This window comes from Chrysemys picta, chromosome 15, assembly GCF_011386835.1.
Source record: "Chrysemys picta bellii isolate R12L10 chromosome 15, ASM1138683v2, whole genome shotgun sequence".
NCBI classification, from domain to species: Eukaryota; Metazoa; Chordata; order Testudines; family Emydidae; genus Chrysemys; species Chrysemys picta.
Genome location: NC_088805.1, coordinates 23,543,787 through 23,562,218, shown reverse-complemented (window position 1 = coordinate 23,562,218; position 18,432 = coordinate 23,543,787). Strand labels below are relative to the sequence as shown.

Genomic DNA, 18,432 nt, shown 5'->3' with positions numbered 1-18,432 from the left:
TTTCTTAAATAAATGGCTCAATTATAGAGAACTAACCCCATTTTACAGACGAGTAAACTGAAGCAAATTGAAATGAAGTCCAAGATCAAATAGTGTGTTAGCAGGAGGCTGGGGAATACAATTTTTAGTCCTCTGCTTGAACCTAAAATCCTTTTGGACTGAACAAAGTTTTACGTTGCACTTTTTTTTTTTTTTCGGTTCTGATGGTTTGGTAGTTATTTTAATGGGATTAATTAACTGGATGCTTTTATATTTTCTTTCACAAGGCCCCCTTGATTCAGTCCACTGAAGGCCTGATCCAACACATACAGCAATCAAAGGGAGTCTTTCCGGTGATTTGAAGGACATTGGATCAGGTTCATAGAGCCAGATCCTGCAATGTGCTGAATGTTTTCAACTTTCATTGATTCAAAGGGACCTGACGGTTCTCAGGACCTTGGAAGACTGGGCCATGTGAGGGGATGCAGAATCCTATTGCTGGCAGCACACCCCCTATTGAATAAAAATCAGAAGAACATAGAGATCTCAGAAAGGGGCTTTCATGAGAGAGTATTTTCCAACCCAGGTTGCATAAGGAAGGTGAATCGAGGGGATAAACGTTTTTAAGCAAAATATGTTTTTATTAAGCTATTTAACATAATGGCAAGTCTGCAGCATATTAATATTCATCATCTTTCATTTGTTCTATTGTTTTTGTGATGAAGGGATCATCTAGAAGCTGTGGGTCACATATGCAGTCTTAAGGATGCTTTTGGCTACGAGAACCCATCTGAAATAGCAAATCTAATCTCTGCAGAGAAGTTTGAAGCAGCTCTGGCTATTCATCTTTATAAAGGAGGCAGACTTCTGCAAGGTAATCCTCTTTCAATTTAGCAGTAAAAATAACCCTTAAAAGAAAGAGACGGAAAGAAAGCAGGAATGAATACAAATAGCTACAAATGGAAAATGTGCATAAACCCATATATAATGTAGTTATTCTGTTTATCCATTTCAACAAATGTTAATAAACATTGAAAATGTTTCTCTGTGGGAGACTTGATCCAGAGCAGAGAGAACTAAGTAACTGCACTTTTAAAGGGCACAATGTGTTTTATAATTTAAATACTTTTACTACAGTAAGATAAAAGCATTACAGTAACATTAAGATACTTTCAACAAATGTGCTCTTTCAGAGGATGATAATAGCTTGGCTAAGTATAGCAAAGGTCAAACAGAAGAAAGGAGAGAGGCTAATTTGATTTTCTGTTGAAAAATGAATCATGTTTTCTAGACATGAAATAACTTTGAGTTGTCAGTCATGCCAGCTAAACTGCAGGAGACAGCATGTTAGCTGACAAATAATAAAATCTTCTATTATAACTGGCCAAGTAGAACAGAATTTTAGTCTGCCATTAATGACATGCTAGCAACACTGGCTTCCAGAATTACAGACAGTGTCAGCAGCTGAAATTGCAAATGTAGTCCCATTCTTGAGCTCATTTTCAGATCATCCAAGTCTACACATTGGGTCAAATGTAGATAATTGATTACTTTCAGCAGACTAGGAAATAACATTAGTTTTCAGGGCCCCAAAGTCTCCATCTTTCTGGTACTAAGAGTTTCAAAGCTTAATTTATTACTGTTAGTATGCATTTGTACAGTGTATCACAATGGAACCCTATTTAGACTGGGAACTCTGGAATACAAATAAATAAATAATAATCTCTGTTAATCTGTGTATTGTGATTTTTATTCTGTGACAAGACAAAATGGTTACAGCAAAGGCTGATGAAAGGGGTTAAGACTGATCTTACATGCTATTTTAGGTAGAGGAGTGAACATAAGGTTGGATTTTCAAAAGTGCTCAGTGTTTGGCCTAACTCTCTACTCCAATACTGATTTTGATGGAAGCCAAGTTCAGTTCATGCTAAGTACTTAGAGAAAAATCTTACTAATCTAAATACATCACAGTCCCACTGTTCCTAGAAACAGCTGGAATAGCAAACAGAATTATATTGAAAAATAAAATGGAAATCCACAAAAAAAAAAAAAAAAAAGCACAGTAATGTGATTACCAGGATGATTGAACTGACAAATCTAGAAGAGATTACTGAGTGTTTGAAGGGGGGAAAAAAACAGAATGTGGAGGAGATGCAGTAATTGATTTCAGAAGTTTAGTAATTGGCATGTTAACAGTAACATCTAGTCCCTGTATATTTCATAATAATAAAAAACTAGTAATAATTGAAAAACATTGACCAGCATAGTGCCATATGTGAATATTTTGATCCTGATCCTGTAACCATAACTTACATGAGAAAGGGCTGCAGGATGGGGTTCTATAGTAAAATATTAACAACGATGAGTAGTCAGGGCCTTAGTTATCTCTCCTCCAAAAGATGGTGTCTTCAGAAGCATGTTGCTCCCAAGCCATGTTTGTACGTCGGTCTAATGTTCAGAGGAAAGAGTGCCATCTGCTGAATCATTGACACCACTACCATCCAAAGGTAAAAAAAAGGAGAAAATAAAAGCCCTTTTGCAGGGGCGGGAGAGGAGGGGAACCACATCATCGTCCCTTTGCGGTCCTCTTTAAAGCATCTTTAAATGTACAGTATTATGGTGCTTTAGAGACAATGGTGCTTTAGAGACAAAATGACAGACCTCTACCCCAAAGGGCTAATAATCGATAGCTACAAACACCAGGCAATAGACAGTTGGTAAAGGTTCCTCTACCCTGACCTATAGAACTTCACAATTCCGTGTGAAACCCACAAAATCAGTAGCCTAGATGACAGATCTGATAACTGCATCCCTCTCTTCCAATGTTGCTAGAGACTTGTTTGTTCTGCCAAAGTGTAATCTCATTTATCTGGAATTTAAAAGCATGTGTGTTGTAATTAGCAGCAATCAGGTTGTTATTTGTAGCTTAATGAAGTTTAAAAGTGACCACTTAATTGTTTTCAGTGCTCTTGTAATTCTTAAAGAATCGAGGATAATATCCTCTGTCTGCTATGTTGATTAGTTTTTTGGTAACTTGCTATGTACTAAAAATCATCTGGTTCCAAATAAACAAATGCTATTAGAATGGAATCTCATTTTTATCACAATTTTTCCCCTCTAAGTAATCTTAGGCCATGTTCACATTAAGGCTTTAGCATCAATGTAGAGACGCAGATGTAGTTGTCCTGTGTAAACTTTGACACCCTACCCTTATACTGGTGCAAGTCCCAGTTTACACCAGTGCAGTATGTCTACGAAAGGTTTTTGCACAAGTGCAGTATATTGATGTAGCTATACCTCTGACTACAAACTTGAGTGTTGACAAGGCCTCATTCACAGCAGCCCCAATAAAATAAGCTGTTGGCACGCCCAGCACGCTTACAACTGGTGTTGCACCAGCACATTTTGGGACTCCTGAAGTGCATTTCGTATAGTGACCAAACATATGCAGAAGCTGCTTCTGGATAATCTGTAAACCCGAGCAGGTGCTGTATCATGGGGCAGAGTTAAGCAGATTGGTTGATCCAGAGCAGCTTCAGTTCTCTAGGGAGAAACTATAGCAGACTTCACCTATTCTGTCTTATCTCAGCTAAAGACGTTTTCTCAAATGTAACAACTAACTGGGTCAACCAATGCTTGTAAAATGCTTGGAAGGCAGCTGAGCAAGGAAACTCAGGCTGTTCTAACCAACTATTTATTGCAACAGCCTTTTGGCTGAGTATAGGCAAGGCCTAAGAAAACATTACAGGTAGATAATAGACTAGCATGCATGTAATGGGATCATGCAATACGTATACTCTATTAAAATTCAAGCTTAACCAGGTGTCATCAAAGGGCTGGTCTACACTGGCGGGGGAGAGGGTCGATCTAAGATACACAACTTCAGCTACGTGAATAGCGTAGCTGAAGTCAAAGTATTTTAGATCGATTTACCTTGGGTCCTGACAGCGCGGGATCGACGGCCGCGGCTCCCCCATTGACTCCACTACCGCCGCTTGTTCCGGGGAGCGCGTTCGGGGATTGATATATCGCGTCTTAACGAGACGCGGTATATCGATCCCCGATAAATCAATCGCTACCTGCTGATACAGCGGGTAGTCTGGACGTACCCAAAGGACTGTGCTGATGAGTGTAGAAACATAGCTTGGAGATATACACTGTTGTAGGAATAACATCTCATGTTCACCAACGCTATTCACTAGTACTTTCTTCAAGTCTTAAACTTAGGCCTTGTCTACACTACGAGAGTAGTTCGATTTTACTTGCATCGAATTTTTGTAATCGATATTGCAAAGTCGAACGTGTGTGTCCACACTAAGGACAGTAATTCGACTTTGTGCGTCCACACTAACGGTGATAGCGTCGACATTCGAAGCGGTGCACTGTGGTCAGCTATCCCACAGTTCCCGCAGTCCCCTCTACCCATTGGAATTCTGGGTGTAGCCGGCAATGCCTTCTGGGTAACAAAATGAGTCGAGGGTGCTTTTGGGAAACTGTCGTCATCCGTCCATCACTCCCGCCCTCCCTCCCTGAAAGCGCCGGCGGGAAAACAGTTCGCGCGCTTTTCCAGTCATTGACAGCGCGGACGCCACTGTACTCCGAGCATGGAGCCCGCTGCGACCATCGCTGCAGTTGTGGCCGCTCTCAACGTCTCGCAGCTTATCATAAAGGTTTCCCTGAGGCAGATGCAGAAAAGTCAGGCAAGGAGGCTACGGCACCGCGGTGATGTCCTGAAGTCTGAGAGTAGCACAGACCTGTCAGAAAGCAGGCGACCCAGCGCCGAGGACATCACAGTGGCAATGGGTCATGTTGATGCCGTGGAACGGCGATTCTGGGCACGGGAGACAAGCACTGAGTGGTGGGACCGCATAGTGCTGCAGGTCTGGGATGAATCCCAGTGGCTGCGAAACTTTCGCATGCGGAAGGGAACTTTCCTGGAACTTTGTGAGTTGCTGTCCCCTGCCCTGAAGCGCAGTGACACCCGGTTGCGAGCTGCACTGAGTGTACAGAAGCGAGTGGCCATAGCCCTGTGGAAGCTTGCAACGCCAGACAGCTACCGGTCAGTCGCGAACCAGTTTGGGGTGGGCAAATCTACCGTGGGGGTTGTTGTGATGCAAGTAGCGAAGGCAATCGTTGATGTACTGCTGCCAAAGGTAGTGACCCTGGGAAACGTGGAGGCGATCATAGATGGCTTCGCAGCGATGGGATTCCCAAACTGCGGTGGGGCCATAGATGGAACTCACATCCCTATCCTGGCACCGGACCACCAGGCCACCCAGTACATTAACCGAAAGGGATACTTTTCCATGGTGCTGCAAGCACTGGTGGACCACAGGGGACGTTTTACCAACATCTACGTGGGATGGCCGGGCAAGGTTCATGACGCTCGTGTTTTCAGGAACTCTGGTCTGTTTAGACGGCTGCAACAAGGTATTTACTTCCCGGACCACAAAATAACTGTTGGGGATGTGGAGATGCCTATAGTCATCCTCGGGGACCCAGCCTACCCGCTAATGCCCTGGCTCATGAAGCCCTATACTGGCGCCCTGGACACTGAAAAAGAACTCTTCAACTACCGGCTGAGCAAGTGCAGAATGGTGGTGGAGTGTGCTTTTGGCCGTCTCAAGGGGAGATGGAGAAGCTTACTGACTCGCTGTGATCTCAGCGAAACCAATATCCCCATTGTTATAGCAGCTTGCTGTGTGCTCCACAATCTCTGTGAGAGCAAGGGGGAGACCTTTATGGCGGGGTGGGAGGTTGAGGAAAATAGCCTGGCTGGTGATTACTCACAGCCAGACAGCCGGGCGATTAGAAGAGACCAGCGGGAAGCGCTGTGCATCCGGGAGGCTTTGAAAGCAAAGTTCCTGAGTGAGCAGGGTAACCTGTGATTTTATAGTTTGTGTACTGAGAAGCTAAACCTGCCCCCGTTTCTTTACCCAGGTAATGTTGACTATCCTATCCAGTTACATACCCCCTTCACCCCCCCTCCAACACACGTGTCGAAATAAAAATAGTTCTACTTTGTTAAAGCACACCGTTTTCTTTAATACTGTTTTAGCGGGAATTTTTTAAAACTGGGACGCAGACTGTGGTGCGGGGCGGGTCTAGTGTTGTGATGCGAATGCAGCTTCTAAACTCAAGGATTGACAGGCTCCGCTGCGGTGGGATGCTTGTTTCAACGGAGCCTGTCACCCCTCCTGATTGGGACTGTGTGTATGGGAGGTCTATTTGACTTTGTGGCAGGGGGAGGACGGTTACAGATCCCATGCTGTGTGGCTCTGTGATCCTGTCTAAGGACCGGCGCTTAAGATCTGTAACTGCCCTCCCCCGCCACAAAGTCACAGAGCAACCCACCCCCCCCAACATTACATCAAAACAACCTCCCAGACTAACCGGGGCAACTAGTCACTGCATCACTGCACTGTGTATGTGCCCTGCTGCTGTGCCTGCCCCCGACTATGTACCCTGCCAAAGGAGACTGTCCTGTCCAATTTCCAACCCCCTTTCCCCTCCTCCTCCAAAAGAACATGATTGAAACAGTAGTTAACAGAAACGAATTTTTTATTATCAACTACACATGGCATTGGGAGGTGAAACTTGGACGTGGGCTTGTGTCAGGCGGGAAGGAAAGAACTTTTCAAATTTTGGGAAATGAGAGCCTTCTGCTACTAGAGCTCTCTGCAGGGGTGGAGTGAGAGTTAGCAGGGACTCTGCCGCCTCTCCTTCTTTGCACTTTGGGTGAGGTGGGTATGGGACTTGGTGGCGGGGGAGGGCGGTTAGAGATGGACTGCAGCGGGGCTCTGTCCTCCTGCCTCCGTTCCTGCAGAACATCCACAAGGCGCCGGAGCGTGTCCGTTTGCTCCCTCAGTAGTCCAAGCAGCGTTTGAGTCGCCTGCTGGTCTTCCTGCCGCCACCTCTCCTCCCGATCCATGTTGGCTTGGTGCATTCGGGTCAAGTTCTCCCGCCACTGGGTCTGCTGTGCTGCCTGGGCTTGGGAAGAGGCCATAAGCTCAGAGAACATGTCCTCCCGTGTCCTCTTCTTCCTACGCCTAATCCGCGCTAGCCTCTGGGAGTGTGATTCCAGGCTAGGTTGTGAGACAGTCGCAGACGGGGCTGTGGAAATGGGAAAAAGGGAGTGAATTCCTCTGAAAGATAAATGTAGTTGTGAACAAAGAACATAGTCTTTCTCTGTGAACAAGACCATGCACAGCACCTTTCACATGCGCACTCAGCACAAGGTCGAATTCTCGGCCTTCGCATTCTGTGCCTGGGGTCTTGAACAGCACATTTGAGAAGCGAGGCAGCACAACGGAATTTCTGTTGCAGGCAGACATGGTAAGCCGTACACTTGTGGCAGTTTAAAACTTTTATATTACCACTGGCCTCATTTCACATTTAAATCAATGTCAGTCCCTGCTGCCAGCAATCCGGCAAGCGGGAACTCTGCCCCTGTCCCACCCCCTCGCGGCTGTCCCCGGGAATGATCCCTTTCGGCTGCCCCTCTCCCGCCTCCACCGCGTGGCTGCAAACCAGCGGTGACAGTTCTGTAAAGGAACGGGAAAGCAGTCCCAACACTAACATTCCCCTACCTAATTAAAAGCAGGTCACCATGGCCGACATCACCCTGATGAGGATCTCCGAGAGCGACAAAGAGAGAATGCTCCGGGAAAGCCTCCAAAGACCAGGGCCGTATGCCGCCCTGCTGTGCAGAGCAATGATCCCCGAGTACCTGATAATCTCGTGGCGCGGCAACGTGTCGTACTTCGGAGGACCCAATAAGGCCGCTCTCCCCAAGAACCTCATGCAACGGCTTTCAAGTTACCTCCAGGAGAGCTTCATCGAGATGTCCCAGGAGGATTACTGCTCTATCCCCGCACATATAGACCGCATTTTACTGTAGCTGCAGTAGCAGGGAATACACAGTAGAGCGGCTTGTGCAGGACAATCACTGAAAACCGGACATTGCTAGATTTCTTTTCAAAACTTGCACTGCCCCTTACTAAACCGTTAAGCGCCTAGGGCACACTAATCATGAACAACCCATTCTTTTAATTGTTAATATTCCTGTTTTGTTAAAAATAAATGTTTAGATGTTTACAACACTTACTGGCTGATCCTTCACCAGATTCTGTGTCCGGGGTAATGGCTGGGGACGCTTCGTAGGGGATCTCTGTAAGGGTGATGAAGAGATCCTGGCTGTCGGGGAAATCAGCGTTGTGAGAGCTGCCAACTGCCTCGCCCTCCTCATCTCCTTCCTCATCTTCCCCGTCCCCTAACATGTCTGAGGAACCGGCCGTGGACAGTATCCCATCCTCAGAGTCCACGGTCACTGGTGGGGTAGTGGTGGCGGCAGCACCGAGGATGGAATGCAGTGCCTCGTAGAAACGGGATGTCTGGGGATGGGATCCGGAGCGTCCGTTTGCCTCTTTGGTCTTCTGGTAGCCTTGTCTCAGCTCCTTGATTTTCACGCGGCACTGCGTTGCATCCCGGCTGTATCCTCTCTCTGCCATGTCTTTAGAGATCTTCTCGTAGATCTTTGCATTCCTTCTTTTGGATCGCAGCTCGGAAAGCACGGACTCATCGCCCCACACAGCGATGAGATCCAAGACTTCACGATCAGTCCATGCTGGGGCTCTCTTTCTATTCCCAGACTGCACGGCCATCACTGCTGGAGAGCTCTGCATCGTTGCCAGTGCTGCTGTGCTCGCCACGATGTCCAGACAGGAAATGAGATTCAAACTGGCCAGACAGGAAAAGGAATTCAAATTCAAATTTTCCCGGGGCTTTTCCTGTGTGGCTGGTCAGAGCATCCGAGCTCGCACTGCTGTCCAGAGCGTCAACAGAGTGGTGCACTGTGGGATAGCTCCCGGAGCTATTAGCGTCGATTTCCATCCACACCTAGCCTAATTCGACATGGCCATGTCGAATTTAGCGCTACTCCCCTCGTCGGGGAGGAGTACAGAAGTCGAATTAAAGAGACCTCTATGTCGAACTAAATAGCATCGCAGTGTGGACGGGTGCAGGGTTAATTCGATTTAACGGCGCTAACTTCGACATAAACGCCTAGTGTAGACCAGGCCTTATTAGATTACATGTAGCTCTCCTGCCTGTCTCATAGTTATTTTCATTTTGCAGGTAGTAGAATTCCTTTTGGAATCATCTTCGGTGGCACGGATATAAATGAAGATGTCAAACATGAAGAAAAACACCGGGTGATGGGGGCAGTGTTAGAAGAAGCCAGGTAACAATGAATGTAGGGTTTATGCAGAAGATTATTGTTCATCATTATAAAAATAAATAAATATTGTGGTTGGTGTTTATTAAAGACCTGAACCTGTTACCACTAGAGTTACTGGGAGTTTGGCATAGACTTCAATAAGAACAGAGCAAACACTTTGTAAAACTGAATGTGTAAACATTCTGTTCTTATACTGCAGTCACCACTGTGGTATTTGACCATATTAATGACTTACCCAAATCAGACAAAGAACTGGTGGAAGAGCCCTGGGGATTTTCCAAAGCACCAATGTTAGTTAGAAGCTCAAGTCCAATTAAAAGTTAATGGAACTTGTGGTCCTAATTATCTAACCCTGTGCTTTGTCTGCTAAACCACAACTGTTCCCGAGAATAGTGGATGTGTGCATGTGAGGAGGAAATCATATTATAGGGCAGGTAAAAGGTGTAATAATCTTATAATCAGAAATGCAGTAAAACTAATACCTAGCATATTTAATTTATATGTGATCAGATATATGTGTGTAGGAGGAAGGGAATTTTTTGGAAAATAATAGGTTAGCTTTTTTAAAGGCACAGCATCTGGCAGTTTATTGCTCTTTAATGGTAGACTGGTAGTGAGTTTGCACTGGGATGGTATGTCTTTTCTCTTGCAAAAATGTGATCTATTTATCTTAGTTTTTTGTGATTAAGCTCATCACCCTAGTATGTGAGTGCAAATCAATGTTACCTGCCCCCACTTATTTCAATGTATATTTTCAGTGGTTTGCCAGGACTAAAACACAGCTGTGAGTGTCCCACGATATCCACAGAATTGTCATTCATAACTAACATGACAGTTGGGTATTTGACCCCCAAACTGGTATGATGATTATTTGTTATTGCAGTAGTGCCTACAGGCCTAAACCGGGTTGGACCCCATTGTGCTAGGCCCTGTACAAACATATAGTAAACAATAATAATCATTGCCCCAAAATGATACTTTTAAACCTCCATGTCCTTTTTCTATTAACCTCCCTTCTACAATACAAATAATGTCTATCTTGGGAACCCTGTTCCATCAGCATTTGCAATCCAAGTTCAAAGCTGCCCAACTGTTTAATTTCAGCAAAACCACAACTAACAAACATATCATTAGGATCAGTACATTACAGACTCAAACCTGATTCCCCCCTATGCCTCACAAAAGCTTTTTCTGTGGCTCATGTAGTGCTTGCATCTGGCACGTTGACAGTGCACTTGATTGGAGTGTCGGAGACTCAAGTTGAAAGTGGTTTTGTTCTTTCTTTTTTTATTTTTTGTTAATATGCTTCTTTTTACAGCTGCATAAACAAAGCAGCATAGACCATGCAAGAAAAATCATTTAGTATTGCGTGTTAACCTGTTGTTTTACAATTAAAGAAAAAAATCCAGTGACTAGTTATAAAGCTATCCAAGATACTGCAAGAACTAATTCCTGAATCAGAATATACGTGTAACAATGAACAGACTTTTTGATGACACTTTTCACTCTTTCAACATCTACATTCACTGAAAAGGGGAGGGTCTGTCTTAGGGCCTGATCCAAAGTCCATCGAAGTCAATGAGAATCTTTCCATTGACTTCAGTGGGTTTTGGAGGCAGGCGTGGGACCTTCCATCTCATGCATTGGAACTCAAGAGTATTTCAAAACCATGGTACATTTTTATTGGTATATTTAAAATTAATGTAAAGGTTGATTTAACTTTTGACAGTTTATTTGGAGGCTGATTCAGTGACCTTTACTTGTGTTGAGTACTACTTTACTCTGTGAGTCATCCCACTGACATGCAAGTAAAACATGATTTCAGTGGGAATAGTCATAGAATATAGTACTAATCAACATAAGTAATGGTAACATTAAGAAATGGTGGCAGAATAGGCTTTGTAGCCCTTGATTCTACAATGAGCTCTGCATGAATGCAGGGGTGGAGCTCACTGAAGACTGGGACTATAAACCCTGAAGCTGCAAGGTACTTAAGCACATGCTGAAATTTAAGCACCTGAGTAGCCGCATTGAAGCTAAGGGGCTACTTACATGCTTAAAGTTAGACACATGCTTAAATACCTGAACTGGAGTGTAAGGCCTCACACTCCAGTTCAGGAAAGTATCTCTATTCACATCAGCTCTTCTGCATGGGCACAAGTCAAAGTCCCAGTGAACCAATCACTAAAGCACTCTGATTCAGGACAGCATTTAAGCACGTGCTTAAGTCAGACGTGGGCAAACTACGGCCTGTGGGCCACATCCGGCCCATGGGACTGTCCTGCCCGGCCCTTGAGCTCCCGCTGGGGAGCCTAGTCCCTGGTCCCTCCCCTGCTGTCCCCCCTTCCCCACAGCCATGCCGCTGGGCAGCGTGGGAAGCGCAGGTGGCTCTGGCCGGGTGTCGCGGCTGCGAGCTCCTCCTGCTGGTAAGGGGGCGAGGAGTGTGGGGGGGGGGGTTGGGTAAGGAAGCGGGGAGTCCTGGGGGGCAGTCAGGGAGCAGGGGGTGGTTGGATGGGGTGGAGGTTCGGGGGGGGGGGCGGTCAGGGGCTGGGAAACAGGGAGGGTTGGGAGTGGGAGTCCCAGGGGCCCTGTCAGGGGGCGGAGATGTGGATAGGGGTCGGGACAGGGAGCAGGGGAGGTTAGATAAGGGGACGAGGAGCAGGGGGGGTTGGATGGGTTGGGAGTTCTGAGGGGGGCAGTCAGGGGGCGGGAAGTGGGACGGGGTGGATAGGGGGCGGGGGCCAGGCTGTTTGAGGAGGCACAGCCTTCCTTTCCCGGCCTTCCATACAGTTGCGCAACCCCGATGTGGCCCTCGGGCCAAAAAGTTTGCCCACCCCGGCTTAAGTCCTAGTGGGACTTATATTTAAGAAGATGCTAAGTGCTGACCTGAATCAAGGCCTTAGAAGTTTATTCTTGCTTGTAATCAGATGGTTAGAATATCATTTATATTACATTGTAGTTTTCATTTCAGAAACACCTGCGGTAAATAACTCTGGAAGAGGAGGAGAAAAGAGATAGTGTGGCAATTGATACAAAAATATTAAATATGAACATTAGACAGAAGCAAACTGAACATTTTTATAAAAACTGGACCCCTATTTTTTTTTAATTTGAAGTCTCTCCATTGTGACCTGTGTTTCTGTATTTAGAGTATTTGAAATCTTGCAAAAACATAGCTTTTGCATATGTCAAATACCTTCTATGGATAGTCAATGCAGTTTTGTGATGATTAGCTTAGGAACTTTAAAGTTATTTTATTAGGCTAGATTTGTTCTGATGCTTCAAAATGTATTACCATGTGCTTTGTAGAGTTCGTGATGTTTTCTCTGGTATAGAAAAGGTAATTCAGTTTTCTAGAACCTACGGTGAACAGATCATCCTGGCAGTATTATTCATGGCATAGTTATTAAAATAAAAATTGATTTTTTTATTATTGATTTCAGGGTTCTAAGCAGAAAAGTTCCATGAATCGTAGATTACTTGTCCAGCACAATATACCACCAAATTCCATAAAACAAAGTATTGAACTGTGTCTAGCTTTATAATGAGTGTTTCATTTTTAATCAAATTCCTCTAAATGGTGGTTGTACTCCTCCAGGGTATATTTTCAATTTGACAGTACTTTGTGGACTTGGGAGCAAGAGTTTTTCTGCTTGTTAATGTGATGTATTGAAAGTATAATTGTAAAAACTTGAAAGGGAGCATATGCAACTTGAGAAAACAAGCATTTGCAAAGGCTTTAATAACCTTTAAACTGTCAAATTGTATATGTGGAATGCATTGTAATGGTGTAGAGCAGATACTACCGAGCAACTGCATGGAAACAGGCTTGTGACTGTTCCTCTCTCATCGATGCTGATTTAAGTAAACAGCATCGATACAGGAACTTAGGAGACAGTGGGGAGAAGGGAAGGTGAGGCGTTATACAGGTACTCACTGGTAAAGAGGTGCAAATTGCTGGCCTGGGCTGATCTGCCAGCAATATGCAGGGCTATGTCTATACTACTACCTATGTCGACATAACTTATGTTGCTCAGGGGTGTGAATTGGTACAGCTGCAGTACTGTATGTGTAGACATGCCCTAACTCAGTGGTCCCCAACCTTTTTCATCTGGCGGGCGCCAGACGACAAGCCACCACGCACCGTGGCCGGCAGACGAGCATCCGCCGAAATGCCACTGAGAAGCGGCAATGTCAAGAGGCGTCGCCGCCAAAATGCCGCCGACGAGCATCATCATCCAGAGTCGTCGTCGGCATTTCGGCGGGGACGCCTCTGGATGACGCTGCTTGTCGGCGGCGTTTGGCAGATGCTCGTCCGCCGGCCAGTACGCGGGCGTACATAGATGCCATGGCGCCCGCGGGCACCGCATTGGAGACCACTGCCCTAACTGTATTGGACTTCAGATTCCTTCTCTCGTTAGAAAGAAGTGTACCATAACTTGGGAGTAGAAGTGGGAAGAGCAGCCTGGAGGCAACTATGTCAATCTGGATAAATGGCAGTGGGCATCCCCAGTGTCTGGGCTTTCATTGAATGCAATAAATCCTCACTTTAGCTCTACTTGGCAAAACAAATAGAATTGCTGCTTCCTGCATTTCCATCTTACTGTAATCATTTTTATCAGCTTCCAGTCTTTGTTCTTATATACTTTTGTTCTGAAGTGCCCCTTTATTATTATATTTAAAGACTTTAAGCAGATGATCCTCCCCATTTTTGTCCATTTAACTAGGTTTGCAGTGGCTTTCACAGAGAAAATGAAGGAACTGGCAGCAGCAGAGTGGGTATGTTTATATGATTATTTTATAGCATTATCAACTAGGCATTACCATAAAATTTAATTCTAAATAATGCGGGAGAATTTTAATAATCTTCATATTGTGTATTTCTGATTTGTTTCTGGAGGAGAAAACACTTTATATTTATGCACTTTGCCGGGTCAAATAGGTCTGGCATTTGAAAGTCTTTAGTATTTGAGAAGAGTTTCTAGTTGTTTTTAAAGTACTGCTCTGTAGCAATTAAAACTAGCCTTTGCCTTTTGAGTATCTCCTGATAGTATGTTGATGTTCTTTCCTTTTACATCGTTTACTAAGCCCCTGGATGTTGCCACAATTTTACTAAACAGCTCTATTTACAGTGAGCAATTTTTAAAATTCATTTGTAAATACTTGCTTTTTCAACACAGAAAACAAAGCTAAAATGAATGTTGGGCCAAGCCCAGCAACACGAGATCCCCTATTTCCCAGACTGTGAAAGGTATACAGCACCAAAATACGTAATGCCTTTTAAAAAATTGTGTTAGTTTCTGAAAAGAAAATGAAAAACTTTTCTATGCTAAATGCTGCAGCTGGCCAAATACTGGATGCATTTATTTGTAATATAACATATTAGATAAAAATACATTATTTGACAAATTCTTTGACTGATAGTATCTGATCAGCAGAAGATCTGGATGAATCATGCAAAATAAAATTCATTGAATAATATATTATCTGCTGAATATATTATTTAACTGATAGTTGCTTAGTTCTTCCAAACACTCTCAGTCCTGTTAGTGGGAGCATTATTTTTATTTGCATGAAGTATGTATTTCCACATTGAATTCAATTTTACAGTAAGCTTTACATTTAATCTTTACTGTAATGGGAGAAGATTGTTAAAAAGGAATGTTTTCTAATAAAATTGTGTAACACTCAAAGATAAATTTTGAACTGTTATGGATGTCAGCAAAAGATTTTGGGGGGACAAAACTTTTGTGCTTTTTTCTTTGGTACGTGTACAGTGTGTTTCTGGAAGAATGTATATTGTATTTATGAAAGTCCATACACCTAATACATAAGGTCCTGATCTTGTAGGCAAACCTCTTTCCCCATATGTAGCCCTGTTGACTGTAGTGAAGTTCCACATGGACATAGGAATCCTGTGTGGAACTCTTTGAAGGACTGGGACCTAAATGTGGTAACATTCATCTAAGCCCTAATGCTTCACCACTCAAGTCAATGATAGCTCTGCCATCGACTTCATTGGCTAGAGGATCAGGCCCTTAATTGCTAGCATTAGTTTTCTAGTTTCTGAACAGATTTAAATTAGGATTCCCAAGATCTGGTGTTAAGTAATTTACTTCTAGCGATTGATGTTCAAATATTATTTAAGTAACATATGAAATGAGTTCAGTAGCCTCATCCAATTTTTTTTAGTGAGGTGGATGTGTCCACTTGATTACTTGAGCTTTGCATAGAGTCCAGAATTTAGTCCCGAATTAATTAATTAAAGTCACTACAGTCTCTAAAACAAAAAGGAATTAAAGTGAGAGAGTGAGGCTTTGATCTTAAATGTCTTGTTCCAAATTCATTTTGGGGGTAATTGAGCTGAAATCAGTGTAGTCCTACCATGGGTGAATATGACCACTTTCCTAAAATTATACTATTAAAAATATATTGAATAGACCAAAGGAATGGGGAAAGTAAAAGACAAGAGAAAAATGTAAACTTACATTGAAATTTTACAGAGAGTCACTCACAAATTTCAGAGAGAGACTAAAATTAAAGGAGTTTAAGAAACAGGCCTTGCAAATAAATCAGACAATGAGGTTGGACAAAATCAGTTGTGCAAGAAATGTGATTCTCTTCGCCGATTTCTGTCTGAGCATTCTTTCTAAAGGCATGGTTTTAGTGTAATTACATTATTGTCAGATTTTGCTTTGTGTAAATAATCCTTCTTAGTGAACAAATTTGGCCCAGTATATAATTTAGCTAATCCCACTAATTATCATCAAATAGAAAAGCAGTAGAGCAGTTACCTAAATACCAATAATCCAGAATTGGAAGCATTTAGTTTGATCATTTTTTTTTCCTCTCTTGTCATTCGTGTGTTTTGTTTTATAATTGCACTGCATGTGCTGGAAGATATTAAAAGGAAATAACCTTTTCATTTGTTTTGAGTGGAAGTAGTTTAGATCATGCAACAGTATCCATTGTAATAATAAAATAATACTTTGCACTTCGATAACACCTTCCTTTTAAAGACCTTGAAGTGCTTTACAAACTTCAGGCCAGATCCTCATCTGCTGTAAATCAATAAACCTCCATTGATTTGAATGAGTTAGGTCAGATTACACCATCTGAGGATCTGGCCCATAATATACCAGTTTAAGGGCCTGTATTTGTTCCCCCAATTACAGCCAGCATTGTACCTGCAGTACTGTAACTCCCTTACAGGCAACACTAGGGTTACCATTCGTCCGGATTTACCCGGACATGTCCTCCTTTTCGTGCTAAAAATAGCGTCCGGGGGGAATTTGTAAAGCACTCACAATGTCCGGGATTTCCCCCCTCCCGCGGCAGAGCAGAGCGACTGGCTGGGAGGGCTGCAGGGAAGTCCCGGGCTGGACTCCGGAGCAGCTTCCTCCTCCCTGCATTCTGAGCCGGCCGGCAGCTCCTCCTCCTGCAGCCCGGTCCCGCAGCCCTGTGCAGGGCCAGGGACCGGGTTTTGTTGTGCTGGGGAGCGCAGCCACGTGTCCGGCTCGGCTCGCACAGAGCCCAACACCCTGTTCTGAGCAACAGGGTAAGGGGGGGCAGGAGAAGGGACAGGGAGGTTCTGGAGGGGGCAGTCAAGAAACGGGGGGGGGCTTTTTGGGGGGAGTGGAGAAAGTTTTGGGCAGTCAGGATACAGTCCTGGGGGGCAGTTGGGAGGGGGGTCTTAGGAGGGGGCAGTTAGGGGACAAGGAACAGGGAGTCTTAGGGATTGCAAGTCCAACCGCTACCTCCTCGTGGTGAGAGTCGGTAACTGGCTTGGATAGCCAGGCGGATTGCGGAGGACGAACCCACATCCCACATTTAGTGGGGTGTGGGATGGGGTTGGGCAGCCCCATATGGTGCCACATGGATGCCCCCCTGGTAAGGGTAGCCTCCCCCAGGTACGGGTTGACTCCCCCTGGTAAGGGTTAGATTCCCCCTGGTAAGGGTAGTTTCCCCCAGGCACGGGTTAGTTTCCCCCTGGAAAGGGTAAGTTTCCCCCAGGTACGGGTTAGTTTCCCCCTGGAAAGGGTTAGTTTCCCCCTGAGAAGGGTAAATCTTTTAGCTATGGAAAAAAGTAATTTATATTTTTATACCGGATTGGCGCTGGACCGGGTTAATAACGCCCCCGCTGTTGGCTTTGATGCCCCGGCTGACAGTGTTAAATATATTAGGGGTGTGATCAGGGTCGCTGGACCAATGGATAAAATGGTGTGGACTATAATGAAGTCTCATGAGAATGAGAGTGAGAATCAAGTCCTCCCAGTGGAGCATGGAGAGGAGGTAGAGGAGAATGTTTGTGATGATCATGGTGAGGAGATTTTATCTATCTTACCGATGGTTTTTACAAGGGACACTTTTAATGATTTAACTATGGACAGTTTTAATCCAGATTTTAAGTATTTAGGTACATTTGATGATCCATATGTTAGGGAATCAAGTACTGATTTTAATAGGGATCGTAATAAGGATCTTAACAGTATTGGTAGTAATATAAATATATTAGAAAGTAGTTCGTGGAAGGATGGGGTTTTTTATTTAGAGTATCCCGTTGATAGTTTTAATTGTCCAATATGTCCCCAGATATTACCAACATTTGGTAAATGGGCCAAACACATTAATGTGGTTCATAAAAGTAAAGCCATACGAGTTGTATGTAGTAAATGTGGAAAATCTTCTCAATATCATAATATAGCTTGCCACTACCCCAAGTGCATACCCAAGAAGGCGGATACCCCAATGAAGAGCCATACGTGCTCGGTCTGTGGGCTTGGTTTTCATACTAGATCTGGATTGAGCCAACACTGTAGACATAGACACCCTGCTGTGAGGAATGAGCAAAGAAAAGAAGATATGGCTGCTAAAAGTAAGATCAAAGAGGGATCGACTAGATCTCGTATATGGACTAAAGATGAGGTTGCGCAGCTTATACAGTTGGAAAGGAAATATATTGGGAAAAGGAATATAAATAAATGTATTGAGAGCGAGATGAGGACCAAAACGAATAAACAAATATCAGATAAAAGACGAGAATTAGCAAAGAAGAAGTTAGTGGTAACGGGAGATAGGGAGGAAGTGACTGAGGTAGAGGACATTAGAGTAAATATATTAGAAATTCCGCCCCCAAGAGAGAGGATTTTCCCACTAAAAGGACATCCAGAAGTGGATTTAGTGGAGAAAATATGTAAACGGGGAAAACAAAGTAG

At 44.0% G+C, this 18,432-nt stretch overlaps 2 protein-coding genes across 2 annotated transcripts in view; one reads left to right on the top strand and one right to left on the bottom strand.

Annotated features, from left to right (window-relative positions):
- The window catches only part of GLT1D1 (glycosyltransferase 1 domain containing 1), a 96,974-nt gene that overhangs the window by 9,734 nt on the left and 68,808 nt on the right, over positions 1-18,432 (top strand). Inside the window, exons 2-4 of the mRNA XM_005299569.5 lie at positions 705-853; positions 9,115-9,220; positions 13,945-13,996. Coding sequence (XP_005299626.1) covers positions 705-853; positions 9,115-9,220; positions 13,945-13,996 — 307 coding nt within the window. The remainder of the gene's footprint in view (positions 1-704; positions 854-9,114; positions 9,221-13,944; positions 13,997-18,432) is intronic.
- Positions 6,523-8,663, bottom strand: LOC135975854 (uncharacterized). Its single transcript, XM_065568633.1, has 2 exons — positions 8,087-8,663; positions 6,523-7,092 (listed from the first exon to the last, which is right to left on the bottom strand). The coding sequence occupies exons 1-2, from the start codon at positions 8,661-8,663 to the stop codon at positions 6,617-6,619; spliced, it is 1,053 nt and encodes a 350-aa protein (XP_065424705.1). The 3' UTR covers positions 6,523-6,616.

Excerpts from the sequence above, each read along its gene's own strand:
- LOC135975854 (XM_065568633.1), bottom strand. The coding sequence starts at position 8,663 with ATGCAGAGCTCTCCAGCAGTGATGGCCGTGCAGTCTGGGAATAGAAAG. Across the intron at positions 7,093-8,086 it reads ATCTGGTGAAGGATCAGCCA|CCCCGTCTGCGACTGTCTCA; the intron begins GTAAGTGTTGTA and ends CCATTTCCACAG.